At 62.1% G+C, this 13,806-nt stretch overlaps 4 protein-coding genes across 4 annotated transcripts; 1 reads left to right on the top strand and 3 right to left on the bottom strand.

Annotated features, from left to right (window-relative positions):
* Positions 1-2,258: 2,258 nt before the first annotated feature.
* On the bottom strand, positions 2,259-4,734 carry UTP6 (snoRNA-binding rRNA-processing protein UTP6; the record flags this gene model as incomplete). Its single annotated transcript, XM_076652978.1, has 6 exons — positions 2,259-3,104; positions 3,162-3,622; positions 3,680-4,339; positions 4,396-4,543; positions 4,598-4,666; positions 4,726-4,734. 6 exons carry the CDS (start codon positions 4,732-4,734, stop codon positions 2,259-2,261), a joined length of 2,193 nt encoding a protein of 730 aa, XP_076501473.1.
* Positions 4,735-4,996: 262 nt separating this feature from the next.
* Positions 4,997-7,455, top strand: JCM10292_005485 (tetratricopeptide repeat protein; the record flags this gene model as incomplete). The annotated part of the gene is made up of 6 exons (XM_076652977.1): positions 4,997-5,324; positions 5,393-5,506; positions 5,579-6,480; positions 6,547-6,876; positions 6,973-7,290; positions 7,378-7,455. 6 exons carry the CDS (start codon positions 4,997-4,999, stop codon positions 7,453-7,455), a joined length of 2,070 nt encoding a protein of 689 aa, XP_076501472.1.
* A 387-nt stretch (positions 7,456-7,842) lies between these two features.
* JCM10292_005484 (uncharacterized protein) lies at positions 7,843-10,789 on the bottom strand (the record flags this gene model as incomplete). Its single annotated transcript, XM_076652976.1, has 16 exons — positions 7,843-8,002; positions 8,065-8,149; positions 8,220-8,376; positions 8,455-8,527; positions 8,591-8,644; positions 8,706-8,772; positions 8,844-8,867; positions 8,923-9,189; positions 9,255-9,282; positions 9,370-9,379; positions 9,568-9,710; positions 9,770-9,933; positions 10,011-10,124; positions 10,247-10,307; positions 10,402-10,497; positions 10,613-10,789. 16 exons carry the CDS (start codon positions 10,787-10,789, stop codon positions 7,843-7,845), a joined length of 1,680 nt encoding a protein of 559 aa, XP_076501471.1.
* A 751-nt stretch (positions 10,790-11,540) lies between these two features.
* On the bottom strand, positions 11,541-12,713 carry JCM10292_005483 (thioesterase family protein; the record flags this gene model as incomplete). Its single annotated transcript, XM_076652975.1, has 4 exons — positions 11,541-11,930; positions 11,991-12,183; positions 12,303-12,447; positions 12,548-12,713. 4 exons carry the CDS (start codon positions 12,711-12,713, stop codon positions 11,541-11,543), a joined length of 894 nt encoding a protein of 297 aa, XP_076501470.1.
* Positions 12,714-13,806: the final 1,093 nt, after the last annotated feature.

The raw sequence follows: 13,806 nt of genomic DNA, 5'->3' as shown, positions 1-13,806 counted from the left end.
ATGGGCCAAGGGCGTCTCAGCTGCCGGCACTGCCACCAAACCCAGTGCTGAGCAGCAGGCCGTGATCGACACGGTCGGCGACGAGTCGGCGCTGGCATTTCTCGACCTGAGCTTCCTCCAGGACGGACCCGTTACAGCAACCTGTTAGGCGAACGAGCGACGACCAGGTGTGCACTGCGCTGTCATTGCCTGTCGGAAGCACGCGGCTGACGGTCTCGCTCGCAGACCCCGACACCAACACTCTCTTCATCGTACCTCGATGCCTCCCTTCCCTCCCGCCCCCTGACTTGCGGCTTTCTCAGATCGCCTCCTCACTCAGCGCTTCGCATTGCTCTCCTGATCGGACCCCTCTGGCGCCGCGCCGTGCCCTCTTCCCGCCTCTTTCCTCCTCGTCCCGCCCGCTCCTCTCGCAACCAGCTCTCTGCTACACTACCCTGACCTGAGCCTTGTCTCCGCCCTCACTCTCGAGGGCGTCCGAGCGGTTCTGGTCAGCCGCAGCAGAGTACTCGGTGCGAGCTGGAGTCGAGCGGTCGCACGAGCGAGGTCTGCAGTGCTATGGTCGAGCGGCCTCTTCTCCTTGGCGCGCGCATGAGACGGTCCTTTCGGTTGACGAGCTTTGTCGAGGTGCGAGGAGTGCGACGGGCGGCTTGCTGAGCTGGGCTGGTCGGATCGAGCATGCTACCCGAGGATGTCGATGTCGAGGACGAGGTGGATCCCAGCGGGTCCTGGTGCCCGTCGCTTCTCCCTTCTCTACCTACCACTCGCTTTTGTCTCGTGTTCCCCTTGTTGTGCCTCTCAGGTCTCCCTTGGTCCATGGTCTTTACGTGAACCTGTTGATATCGCCCGCTCCTTCGCCCTCGTCTTCTTTGTTTGCAGAGACCGGCTCCCCTTCCAGCAGTAGAGCTTACCATCCACACATAGCCACACTCGCATCCCCCTCAAAAGCCGTATGTCTTGTGTAGCATTCTCCCAGACGCCAAAATGGACGTTCGTTTCGCATCCACTCTCTTAGCCCTCTTCCGACTGAGCGAGAGGGATCACTTCGCGTTGATTCGGAGTACAGGTGCCGCGTGCGCCCAAAACTTTCGGTTCTATTCACAGCACACAGGTCTCGGCAACAGCTTTAGAACGTCCCTCAACACCGAACTTCGCAGCTCGTCAGCGACATCGGTTCGTCCGAAATGCGCTTTCTGGCTAGTCCTGTGCTTCTCCTCTCTCAAAGGCGCGCAACGATGTCGAAGGACACAGACTCAGCGTCTAGCCACCCGAGCTCGCTCGGACTTCCCCGATCGCCGACGCATCCCGCCAGTCTGCTCCCTGCGCAAGGTCGCTTCTCGATGCAGACAGCGCCAATGACGCTTCGCCAAGTCCACAACGACGACGGCTATATAACTCATGCGTCGACTGTGCGCCAAATCCACGTAGTACACCATCGAAGTGACACTGACCAGACGATGCCTGCATGTCTTGCTTCCGCGTTCTGTCCGCAGCCCCTCCTGCCGGATCCGAGCAGCGTCCCGCTCGCTGCTCCTCGACTTCCATCTACAGCAGAGCTCGCTTGTCTGTGTACGACCCCGACGATCCCGCACAGCGAGAAGGCGGACACGGCAGCGAGCGAGGAACCAGCATTCTACGAGGAATGGGACGAGGAACCGGCGCCGCCGAGAAAGTCAAGGCCCAAGACTCTGCTCAAAGCTGGCATTGTTGCAGTGATTCTTTCGGCCGTCGTTATCGGCCTGGGCATCGGTATCCACGCCGCGACAAAGGCGGTCGACGCGAGCGAGGTCGAGCAGAGCAGTACCTCATCCTCAATCACCGGAAACACCTCGTCCAGCGTGACCAGCATGTCGAGCGCAAGTATCAGCGACATGGTCTTGTCGTCATCGAAAGCGCCGACCAGCAGCGGCGCGTCAAAGTCAACTTCTGGCTCGTCGGCAAGCGAGTCATCCTCGTCCACCACTTCTGCATCGGCCAGTTCCGCATCGTCCACCTCCACCTCGCAAGAGCCTACGGTCTCGTCTGCAGATCGGAGTCCTTCGGCAACCCTAACCAGCGCAACCGGTTCAAGCAGCGCGATACCCACCACTGCATCCGCTTAATCCGTGTACACCCCTTCCTCAGCATAGACATTCTCAGCAGACACTCGCGAAAGATGCACTCCTCCACGTTGTATCCCCTTTCACACCTGTATTCCCCTTGCATACTGACGCAGACGGCCGAGCCCTCAACCCGACTTTTGAATCACCCCCATGCAAAGCCTACTGCTCGAGCTTGCGGCACACGTCCTCCCACGCGCCTTCGAGCCTGCGCACCTCGCCGTCGCCGCTCGCGAGCTTCACCGCCGCCCTCGCACGCGCAAGCACCTCCTGGCTCTTCGCCGCCTGTCCCGCACGGAGGAGCTCTTCGGCGTACGCGACCCACTCGTCGACGCCTGCCTCCGGATGCGCGACGATGCGCTCGTGAAGCTTGATGCGGAAGGCACGGGAGGAGGAGGAGGAAGGGAGGGCGGGACTCGAGGGCTCGAGGACCGACGAGAGGAACGAGAGCGAAAGCGTCGGCGCGGTCGACAGGAGGCTCGTGAGCTTTGCAGCAAATTGCGCCGGGTTGGAGGTGCTCAGGTAGTGCACGTAGCGCCGCGGAAGCTCTTCGCGCGGCGGCAGAGCAGCGTCGGCGTGGTCGAAGGTCGAGACGAAGGAGGCGGGAGGGAGAGCGTCGGTCAAGAGGACGCGGCGGATCGACGACTCGTACCACTGCTCGACAGCGGCAGGAGTGGAGGCCGACTGCTCGGTGAAGGTTGCGAACAGATCCCACAGCTTGCTGCTGTATGGCAGAGCCCGGGTCGCTTGCGCGTAGAGAGCGGAGAGGTCGGATACCGGGACGGCGAGCGAGGTCGCCGTCTCGATTCGGGCGACCCAGATCTGCTCGCGTTGTGCAGGAGGGGTGGCGGGGGTGCCGAACGTCTTTGTCGCCTTCTGTGCGCAGGCGAGGATGGACTTCGCGGGTGCACCTGTGCGAATGAGGTTGCGCAGCTGGAGAAGTGCGAGGAAGGGCGAAGCTGGGGCGGAAGATGAGGCGGATGCGAGATTGGCGGAGAGGAAGGCGAGCTGAAAAAGGGGCAAGTCAGCGGGCATGTACCCGGAGTCGCGAGGACGCAAACGCACCAAGTCCTCGTCATCCGTCTGATCGGCCATCTCTTCCAGCCAACCGGAGAACTGCTCCCACAAGAGCTGCGTCTGCTCGTCCCCCTCGACCTTCTCCTTCTCCTTGCCCTTGCCCTTCTTCCCCCGCGTCTTGAGGACTGTCCAGTACTCCTCGCACGCCCTGCCCACGGCATCGACGAGCTTCTCGCCCGCAACCTTGATCGCCGTCGGGTCTTCCGGCTCGGCGACTTCGGCTTCGGCAGCCTTGCGCTTCTTCGACTGCTTGGGTGCAACATACGGAACGTCGTATAGTGCGCGAGTCGCAAGTATATGCAGCGCGGCGGGATAGGAAGGAGAAGGAGGCGAGATCGAAGAGGACAGGGAGGTGTAGACGTGCGAAAGGAGGGAAAGGCGGAGCGGCGAAGGGAGAGGGCGGAGGATCGAAAGAACGAGGTTGTAGGCAAAGATGGAATGCGAGTAGGCTGCGAGACGAAGTTGTGAGCATGGCAGAGGAGGACGAGTGCCAGGATGCAACGCACACTTGAGAAGGTTATCGATGACAAGGCGGACGATAGCACCCTCGAGCAGGGCTTCCTGGCCCGTCAGCGCCTTCTGGTCAACCTCGGCCTTGAGCGCTTGCTCGCCGTCCTCGTCTTCCCCACCAGGCAGCTGGATCTCATCGCCCTCGTCCGCATCCTCCTCCTCGAGCGCGCCCTCGACGTTCTTGCCCTTGACGCGCACAATCTCTTCCCCGCCGTTCTTGTCCTTTCCGAGCCCGAGCACCTGCCACCGTGCCCTCAGACGCTCGACGAACGCAACCTCGACGCGGATCCACTCGCGCCAAACGGCCTCCTCCGGGCCCTCGGTCCCTTCGCGGCCCTTGTTGCCTTTGAGGAAGCGGAGCGCGCGCATGCAGAGGCGGCGGGCACCCTCGACATTACCGCCGCCCATGCCCTTGCGGTCGCCGTCGGACTCCCACTGGCTCGCCATGATCCAGTAGGGCGTGTGCGACGGGTGCATGGCGATGGCGGCGCTGAGGGTGCGCGAGACGAGCAGCGGCGACTGCTGGGAGAGAGCGTGCGCAATCGAGGCGTCCCAGAGGAGGAGAGACTCGGGGAAGCGTCGGACGGCGAGGCGGTGGAGCTGCGTGATGTGCGCCGTGATCGAGTGGTCGGAGAGCGACTTGTTGCCCGTCACCTCTGCGAGTGCGGCGAAGTCAGCGGCGCACACAGAAATTGTGATAAATCGTACTCACGCAGCCGAGCGGCCCTAGCCCGGCGCAGCTTCTCGAGCTTGCCCTCGTACTCGATGTAGCGGAGGTAGTCGGTCGGCTTGGTACCCCTGCCCTGCGCGAGGCCCATCTCGAAGCCGCGCCGCTTGGCGACAATGTCGGAGATCTCATCCTGTGTACTGGGCGGTCAGCTCGAGCGGCTCGTAGGCAGGCGGGGCGGGCTCACCCTCGTGAAGAGCTTCTTCTGCTCGAGGTCGCGGAGTTCGGGCAGGAAGCGCTCGAGCGCAAGCTGGACCTGTGCGTGGAGATCGTGGTCAGCCGTGTATGCGCGCGCCAAGCTGTCTGTGCACTCACCTTCTCCATCGCGGGATGTGCGCGAGGGCGAGCTGGGTCGCGGCGGACGAGGCGGTGAAGGTGCGAGTGTCGGTCGCACGCGGGCGTGTCTCGTGCTCCGGGATGGTCTCAGTACATCTTCGTACTGAGCCAGAGCTTGCTCAGCTGCGTTCCTGCGAGAGCTGCTGCCTGGCCGTCGGTTGCCGGCAGCCGGGCACCTCGTCGCTCGACGAGCTGCTCTCTCTCGTCCCACCCACTCGCTCGCCGCACACGCGGAGCAGCCGCAGCAGCAATGGCGTTCCAGGCGATGATGGGCGGCGCAGAGTGCTCGACCTCGAGCAACCCGCTGTCGTCGCTCCTCAAGAACCAGCAGACCGACCACTCGCTCCACCACCAGGGCTTCGGCCAGCCCGGCCCGTCCACCTCGCAGGGTGCGTCGATGCGCTCGTACACGGGCACGCCGACCGGCCAGCGCGCAGGCGACGAGGCCGACCGGTTCTTCCACGCCCAGAGTGGGGGTGGTGGCCAGCAGCAGCCTCTCGCCATGGATCAGATGCGCCGCGAGCTCGATAACGTGGCACGGGCAGCTGGGCACGCAGGACCGATCAAGGGCGACCGCGGTGCGTGTGCGACTCTCGCGGTGTCCTGCCGACCTGCGCTGACTTATCCGCCGCTACCCGCCCTGTAGAGTGGGCGTCGCAGTACTCGCCGGCCGGGTCGTCTTTGTCGCCTGCCGATATGGCTCGCATGGAAGAGCAGTTCCGCGTGCAGCAGCGCCAGGGCATGCCTTCCGACTTTGCCGGTCCGTCTTGCTCTCGCACTGCTCACGCCTTTCTGTCGAGCAGAGCTGATGACTCTGACCTCAATCGTACAGCCGAGTTTCACCAGCACCAGCACTTTCCTTCCGGCTCGGCCGCCGGCCCGGCTTTCGCGCCCGCCGCTCCTGCACCTTCCGCGTCGAGCAGCATGTACGCTCGCCCTGGCTTTGCGCCCTCGTTCGGCGCGTACGGCGGCGGCGGCATGATGGGCATGCGGCCAATGATGTCATCGACGGCTCCAGTGCAGTCTCAGCCGGTGCAGCAGGATGCCAAGGGCAAGGGTCGGTTCGTCGAACTGGACGACGCCGACTGGGAGGCGCAGTTTGCGCGAGTCGGCGACGAGACACAGGCTTCGGCCGAGGCGAGCACGGCGACTGCCGAGGACGCGAAGAGCGACATGGTCAACCTTCTCAGCGACGAGATCACGCTCGATGCAACCGAATCGGACCAGCAGCTCATGAAGGACCTCGAGTCGACGTGGGCGTCGCTCAAGCAGCAGCTCAACACGTCCTCGCAGTCGGACGCCGAGCTCGCACAGTGGGAGGCCAAGTACGGTAGCCAGTTCAACGACATCCACGGCGACGGTCTGTTCGACGATCTCGACGATGCCGACGACCTGCTCCACACGCCCGACATCCGGCGTCGCGCGCCACAGTGGACGCGCGAGAACGTCGACGCCTTCCTCCAGGACCAGTCGCCTTTCCCCTACAGCGAGGAGAACGAGTACATGCAGCACGCCGACCCGTACGCCGAGGGCATGCGCCTGCTTGCCGAGGGCGCGCCGCTGAGCGAGGCCGCGCTCGCGTTCGAGGCAGCGTGCAGGCTCGACGAGTCGCGCGCCGAGGCGTGGAAGGCCGCGGGCGAGACGTGGGCGGCCGACGAGCGCGAGGTCAAGGGGATCAGGGCGCTCGAGAAGGCGGTGGCGTGCGGTGGTCCCGCAGGAATCGCTGCTTGGATGGTACGTACCTCGCAGTCTGACGCTGGCGAAGTCTACACTCTGACCTGATCGAGTCCGAACCTGCAGTCTCTCGCCGTCGCCTACGTCAACGAAGGTCAGGAGCTCCGCGCCCTCGCCACGCTCGAGAAGTGGCTCTCGCTCGCCTACCCGTCCATCACGCTTCCGCCGCTCGACTCGTCGCAGATGCGCTCGCCCTGGGATGCTTCGACCCGCGTCATCGACCTCTTCATCCAGGCGGCGCAGAGCGGCCCGCAGGCCCGCGCGCCGGGTCAGTCCGACGAGCTCGGCGTGGTCGACCCGGACGTGCAAGTCGGACTTGGCGTTCTGTTCTACAGCAACAGCGAGTACGACAAGGCCAAGGACTGTTTCGAGGCGGCTCTTAGCGTCAGGCCCAATGTGCGTCCGTGTCTGCCATTCCAGCTCGGCATTCCACGTCGATTGGCCGTTCTACCCTTCCAACGCTTCACGTGCTGACCAATCTGACGTTTCCAGGACTTCCTACTCTGGAACCGCCTCGGCGCGACGCTCGCCAACTCCGGTAACCCGGAGGACGCGATCCAGGCGTACCAACGGGCGCTCGATCTTCGCCCGACCTTCACGCGCGCGACGTACAACCTCGGCGTGTCCTGTCTCAACATCGGCTGCTACCAGGAGGCGGCGGAGCACCTGCTTGCCGCGCTGCAGGGGCAGATGACGCGCGAGGAGCAGGCGAGGGGGCAGAGCGGAGGCGACAATGATCACGGGCGTGCGCCGCCAGAAGACGGCAGCGGCAACCTCTGGCACACGCTGCGCAGGGCGTTCTTGTGCATGGTGCGCTTTCCTTTCCGGCTGAGATGGGCCTATCAGTTACGGATGGCTGCTGACTCGCCGCAACCTGACTCCGTCCATTACTTGCAGGAACGCCATGATCTCGCCGATCGCGCGCATCCCGGTGCCAACCTCGCTGACTTCCGCGCCGAAGGCTTCGAGTTCTAGCACCATTCCTTTCTGCGTCTGTTGGAATTCAGCTATGTGTTCAGGCATTCGTTGTACTTGCTCTGACAGCGTGGCGTATCACGCGAGCCGTGGGCCACGAGATGGTCTTGTTGCGTTGTGCGCCTGTCAGCCTTGCCGACCGCGTGCTTGTAAGAGACTCGTACTCACGGATGCAAGGCACGTGCAGAGCGTCCTGTTTGTCCTCACAATAGATAGGCTCCGCGTTGGAAGAGTTCTCAAGCACACGTATCCCACGGCTTCGGCTGTCTCTCGAAAGGCAGGTCTTTGCTTAACTGCGTACAGAACAGTATCTATAGCACTGAGTTGAGACGGGTCGGGGCACTCGTGAAGGCCATTCTCTGGCTACAGGTGTTTCCGTCCGTTCGTTCACGCACCGTCCCAGATCTTCTGCCAGATCGACTTCTTCGGGCCAGCCATCTTGGCCTCTTCCCACGCAAGCTGGTCCTCGTCAAACTCGCGACGGCCGCTGATGAGATCGACCTCGGCAGCCGGGATGATCTTTGTTTTGAAGCAGAACTTCCAGCCGCTGCAAATGAGTCATTCGGTCAGCCCTGGCTCCGCAAGCGAGCAAGGAATGTTCAGACGTACAAGTACAATGCAATGTACAAGGGAATGCCGCAGTAGTTGGTGATGAACGTCTTGTAATTGAAAGTTGGCGTGAACGAGTCGAAGCCTGCCCCAGTCGAGCTCGTCAGCCCGTGTTTGGCGAGACTGTATTGTAGTGAACGTAGAGTTGGACTCACCTTTGAAGAAGGTGACAATGGCCGTGATGACAAAGGCCGTCCAGGCAACGTACGGCTGACCAGGTGCCTTCCACGGCAGCGAGTCACGCGAGACACCCTGCGCCTTCAAAGCACGCATGAAGGCCAGGTGCGAGCCGAGGATAGAGAGCCAAGTAAGCTGTCGCAAAGCACGTCAGCTTGACAGGTCGACGTCGATACGCGACTGAGCATAGCAGTAGCAGGCAGATCGACTCACGGCTCCGAGGAGTGTGACGGTTGCCGTGAAGTAGGTGAACACCTGGTACGAGCCAGAATCCGCGGCGAGGTATCTGCAATGGAGCTGCAGATCAGAAAATGCCAGGAAATTGAAGGGGAAGAGGACTCGGCCGCACGAGATGCAGCAGATTGCGCTGCAGAGAGCTGTTGCATAGTAAGGAGTGCCGTAGCTGCAAAAGAGGAGTCAGCACAGCTGAAGGTGACGCACGTGAGGTCGCGAGCGGAACACACCGGTTGACCTTCATGAAGAAACGCGGCGCATAGCCCTGAGCCGCCAAGCCGTACAGGGTGCGAGTACCTGTTGCGGTGGTAGTCACGGGCGTAAGCAGCTGTTTTAGTCCGCACAGAATGCAGCATAAGACGATTTACCAATGTACAGGTCGGAGTTTGCCGCTGGAGACGAAGGCTCAGCAGACCGACATTTTCAAATCTGTTACACGAAACGCACCGGACATGACGAAAAGCAGAAGACAGCCATTGATGATGTCGGGCAGAGCGCGGATCTGAGCGCGCTCGATTGCCAGAACGAACGGCGAAGCGGCAGCACTGGTGGATTGCTTGGTGACGGCGATCAACTCGGGGTCGTCGGCACGGACGATCAATCCCACGATGAACACGGAACCGATGTAGAAGACCAAGATACGCCAGAACGTGCGCTTGATGGTAGCCGGAACGGTCTTGCGCGGGTTCTGCGCCTCGCCGAAGGTGACGCCGACTGTGAAGGGTTTTCCTGATGTCAGTGGCATCGTCCACAGCACACTATGAACGTGCGATACTTGCCCAACTCCACACCCATGTAGGCAAATAGCTGAATGCAAGGAGGACAGATGGCAAGTCAGCACGCAGAAAGAAGCGGTTGAATCGGTCGCGAGGGGGGAGAACAAGCAGTGCGTACAGCAGCGGTCCTGCGGCGGGCAGACGGTCAGAAGTGCTCTTCACACAGATTCACGGAGCTGCGTAGGTCGCAGTGTGGAGTTGGGAAGATCGCAGTGGGTAGCCGGGTTGGTCGTAGTGGCGAGGAGACACCGACGCCTCCTTCGTCACACGGTCCTGCCCGGCACGGACCGAGACGCGGGAAGCACGCGGGACTCACATGCAAGCCCACACGCCCAGGAAGACGCCAGTGTCGTTCTGGAAGATGTAATGCGAGAAGGGCTTGTCGCGCCAGTAGCGGAAGCCAAGTCGCTCGCCGTTCGGTGCGCCGCCCAAGTCGATCACGAGGCCGCAGATGATGAGCTGTAAGTGCCAAGCGTAAGTAGCATTCTTCGGTTGTATGAGAAATCGTGCGCACGCACTCCGGTGAGGGTGACAAGCTTGAGGAAGGATGCCCAGAACTCGAGTTCGCCAAAGACCTTGATACCCAGCAAGTTCAGAAGAACGATGATGACGATGAAGATGGTGATCCACGCTGCGACAGGGACTGCGTCTGTCCAGTACTGGACAATGAGAGAGCCGGCGACTGAAGGAGAGGATGTGAGACGGTGCGCGGTGGTCAGCGCCTTTGAGCAATTCCAAGTCCCTGCGTGCTGCACGCACCGATGTTGTTAGGCGTCACGACGAGATACTTGCAGAGGTAGCAATAACCGACGGCGACGCCCAATGCCGGGTCGACGAAGCGAGAGGCGTAGCCGGAAAAGCCTCGCTTGAGGGCTGTAACGAACGAAGCTCGTCAGCACGTTGTTCAAGACGGCTAGACCCGCACACAGTATTGGTGATGACACCTTTGGCGGCGCTGGGCCAAAGTATCGGACGGGTGAGAAGGCCACACTTACGCAAGTAGGCAGCCTGTTCGCCGAGCGACATCATCGTCGCGAAAGCGCAGAAACCCATGATCTACAGAGGACGTGAAGGTCGGCATGTCGAAAGCCAGGAAACAGGAGCAAAGGCAGAGTATCGCGAAGACGTGAGGCTTGTGAGGAGAACGTACGATGTACGAGATGAAAAGACCGACAGGACCGCCACGAACAAGAGCGGAACCTGAGCCGATGACGAGACCAGTGCCAATAGAACCGCCAATCGCGATCTGCAGTGGTGTAGGCCTGTCAGTGTCGAAGAAGACGAACAGACGATGCAAAGAGGCATTGGGCGATCGTCTCGCTTTTGCTCGCCCCAAGGACATCCAGTGTCAGGAGACGCACCATCGAGATGTGGCGAGCCTTGAGACCGCGGTGCAAGTCCTCGTCTTCGGCGATGCCCTCGTCGATGTGTCCCAGCTTGGGGGGCGCGAGGGAGGGACGGCGCTCCTCGACGGTTGCACCACCGACATATTCCTTATCGTAGCTACCGCTGCCAGCGTCCTTCTCGATATCTGACATATCGCGGGCAAGCAACAGCAGCAAGTGACGAGCAGAAGAGAGAGAGGCGCGAGAAAGCAGAGCGAGACGAGAGCCCAGCGACAACAGCAGGGACGCAGTGCGGGGAGCCACGCATTGCGCTATCAAACGCAAGAGACTTGACTGCGACCGGGCAGCGAAACCGAGAGCCCTGAAGCTAGCGCCGAAATGAGCGAAGCCAAGACGTTGACCCGCGCGGAGGTGAGGGTCGCCAACGTCCGAAACATGATCGCAAGCGCCCCCTGCGAGCTGGCGGTAAGCCGTGGCTCGGCGCAAGGAGGTCACAGAGGTGCAGCGCCGTTGCTCATCTGACCTCGCGACGCGTCAGGTCGAACAAGGTCGACCGTCTGTGCAGGAATGGCTTCCGCTGCCCCGGATCAAGCGCCAAAAGAAGGTTGGCTTCCTTCTTTCCTCCTACTCCAGATTGCGCTTGCAGAGTGGAGCGCCAGACTGCGCTAGATATCGCCACAATCCGGCTCCCGCAAGCCCTTTCTGCCTCGTCGATTTCCCTGTCCTCGGCCTCATGACAGATAGCGTGCAGCAACCGCAACTCCTTGGCTTCACCATCATTCCGCTATTTTGGCACTGGCGTTCCGCGAATCAGTTGCGAGACAGTGCGAGTCTAGGTCTACCGCTTTCTCGAAGAGGGATCTGGAAAGTGCGGAAAGTCAGGGCTGCTCAGCCGGTATGAGTGCAAGTGTGTGCGTACCTATCAAGCCCCACGGTCCGACAACTATAGGTCGACCCAGTCCTGCGTCTCCCCGAAGCGCTGCGCAACTGGCAAGCGCTCGAGGCGCTTCTCCTCGTACATCTCGAGGCCGTCGTGTTCCCATCCAGGCTCGGCGGACGGCAGCGGGCCGTTCCACTTTCCCTGCTTCTGCGCAACCAGCGCGCCGCCGTACTCGAGCCACTGCCGGACGCGCCCGGCCTTCTTGAGCGCGAGAGTGCGCTCCCAATTGCTGCGGTCCGGTCCGACGCCGGAGAGCGCGAGGACGCGTGCAGGCGGAATCGTCAAGCGCGAGCCGCGCAGCTTGAAGCACGAGCGCTGGAAACTGATGCAGCACAGAGTGCGCTCTTTCGACCCCTTCTTGGGCGCTGTGGTGAAGCGCGAGAGGTAGTAGAGCTGTGTGTAACGGGACCGCGTCAGAATCGGCGCGACGGAGACAGGGTGAGAAGGACGCACCCATTTGTCGTCCCACGACACAATGCGGCTCTCGATCTCGTACTTGGCGCCGAGCGGGATCTCGCGGTAGAAGCTGTACGCAGTCGCGGCCAACGGCGACCAGATGCCGAAGCCCATAGCGGGCCCGACCAGCTCCAGCAGGTAACGGAAGCGCGCGGCGTCAGAGACTTTGCCATAGGACGAGTTGGACATGCTATGTGCGCGCGAGAAGCCGAGGTCAGCGGAGGACGAAGAATGGACGGCGGCGCTTCCAAGCTTGCGCTTCCGTCCTCGGAGAAGCAACGCACATGCGTGAAAGAGACGAGTACTCACTGAAAGTTGTAGTCGCCTTCGCTGAATCCGACCCTGCCCTCCGTGACCGACTTGACCTCGAACGGATCCCTGGCGATTGCCATGGCACGCTCCTCGCCGCGCCGCCATATCCGCACGTAGAGCTCGGGGACGGTTCGCCAGAATCCTGTAGAGGGCACGCGTCGAGGCAAGGAGTCGGGCACGCGACTCGGTCAGCGAGGTTGGCAGGACGGGCCTGACACAAGGTGGCAGAGGCAGAGACGCACCAATGTGCCAGGAGAAAGGCAAGCTGCGCCAGTTGAGCACCAGCAGCACCGCCAGGAGCTTCTTGACGAGCGAGGCGAGCAGAGACGAGCTGTCGGCAGCGAGGAGCGCGGTCGCAGCAGCTCCCACAGCGATTGTTGCGGGCGCGGGAAGGTGCAGCACGCCCATCCCGCTGTTCGTGACCGACTGAGCACGCGACAAAAGCGGCGAGTGGTGCGCACGGGGCCAAGCGAAGTCGCCGAGGTGCGCGCTGGCGAAACTCGGCGATGAGACCGGAGAGGGGGTCTCAGCGAAAAGCAAGTAGGAGATCATGGCTGTGATTGCTCGGCAATGCTGTGGATGAGCTGATGCTACACGACAAGGCGGTCGAAATGACCGAGCTATGTGCGAAGGGGACTGTGGACGACGGAGTGAAGTCAAGGGGCGGGGTGCACAACGAGGAGAGGACGGAACGACAAGAGGACAGCTTGGAAAAGGTACAGACACCGCTGAAAGAGACCTGCGAGAAGCGCGAACAGAGAAGCGACGGGCACCAGGACCCGCTGGGATCCACCTCGTCCTCGACATCGACGTCCTCGAGTAGCATGCCTGATCCGACCAGCCCAGCTGCAAGCCGCCCGTCGCACTCCTCGCACCTCGACAAAGCTCCTCAACCGAAAGGACCGTCTCACACGCGCGCCAAGGAGAAGAGGCCGCTCGACCACAGCACTGCAGACCTCGCTCGTGCGACCGCTCGACTCCAGCTCACACCGAGTACTCTGCTGCGGCTGACCAGAGCCGCTCGGACGCCCTCGAAAGTGAGGGCGGAGACAAGGCTCAGGTCAGGGTAGTGCAGCAGAGAGCTGGTTGCGAGAGGAGCGGGCGGGACGAGGAGGAAAGAGGCGGGAAGAGGGCACGGCGCGGCGTGAGAGGGGTCCAATCAGGAGAGCAGTGCGAAATGCTGAGTGAGGAGGCGATCTGGGAAAGCCGCAAGTCAGGGTTTGGTGGCGAAAAGGGGAGCACCGAGGCACGATGAAGAGGGGGTTGGTGTCGGGGTCTGCGAGCGAGAACGTCAGCAAGGGGCTTCCGAAAGGGAAGAGCAGCGCGGTGCACACCTGGTCGTCGCTCGTTCGTCTAACAGGCTGCTGTCACGGGTCCGTCCTGGAGGAAGCTCAGGTCGAGAAACGCCAGTGCCGACTCGTCGCCGACCGTGTCGATCACGGCCTGCTGCTCAGCACTGCATTTGGTAGCAGCGCTAGCAGCCGACACGCCCTTGACCCAG

This window comes from Rhodotorula paludigena, assembly GCF_050403205.1.
Source record: "Rhodotorula paludigena JCM10292 DNA, Rt_paludigena_JCM10292v1_ctg109, whole genome shotgun sequence".
NCBI classification, from domain to species: Eukaryota; Fungi; Basidiomycota; class Microbotryomycetes; order Sporidiobolales; family Sporidiobolaceae; genus Rhodotorula; species Rhodotorula paludigena.
This window is presented reverse-complemented; position numbering and strand designations above follow the sequence as displayed.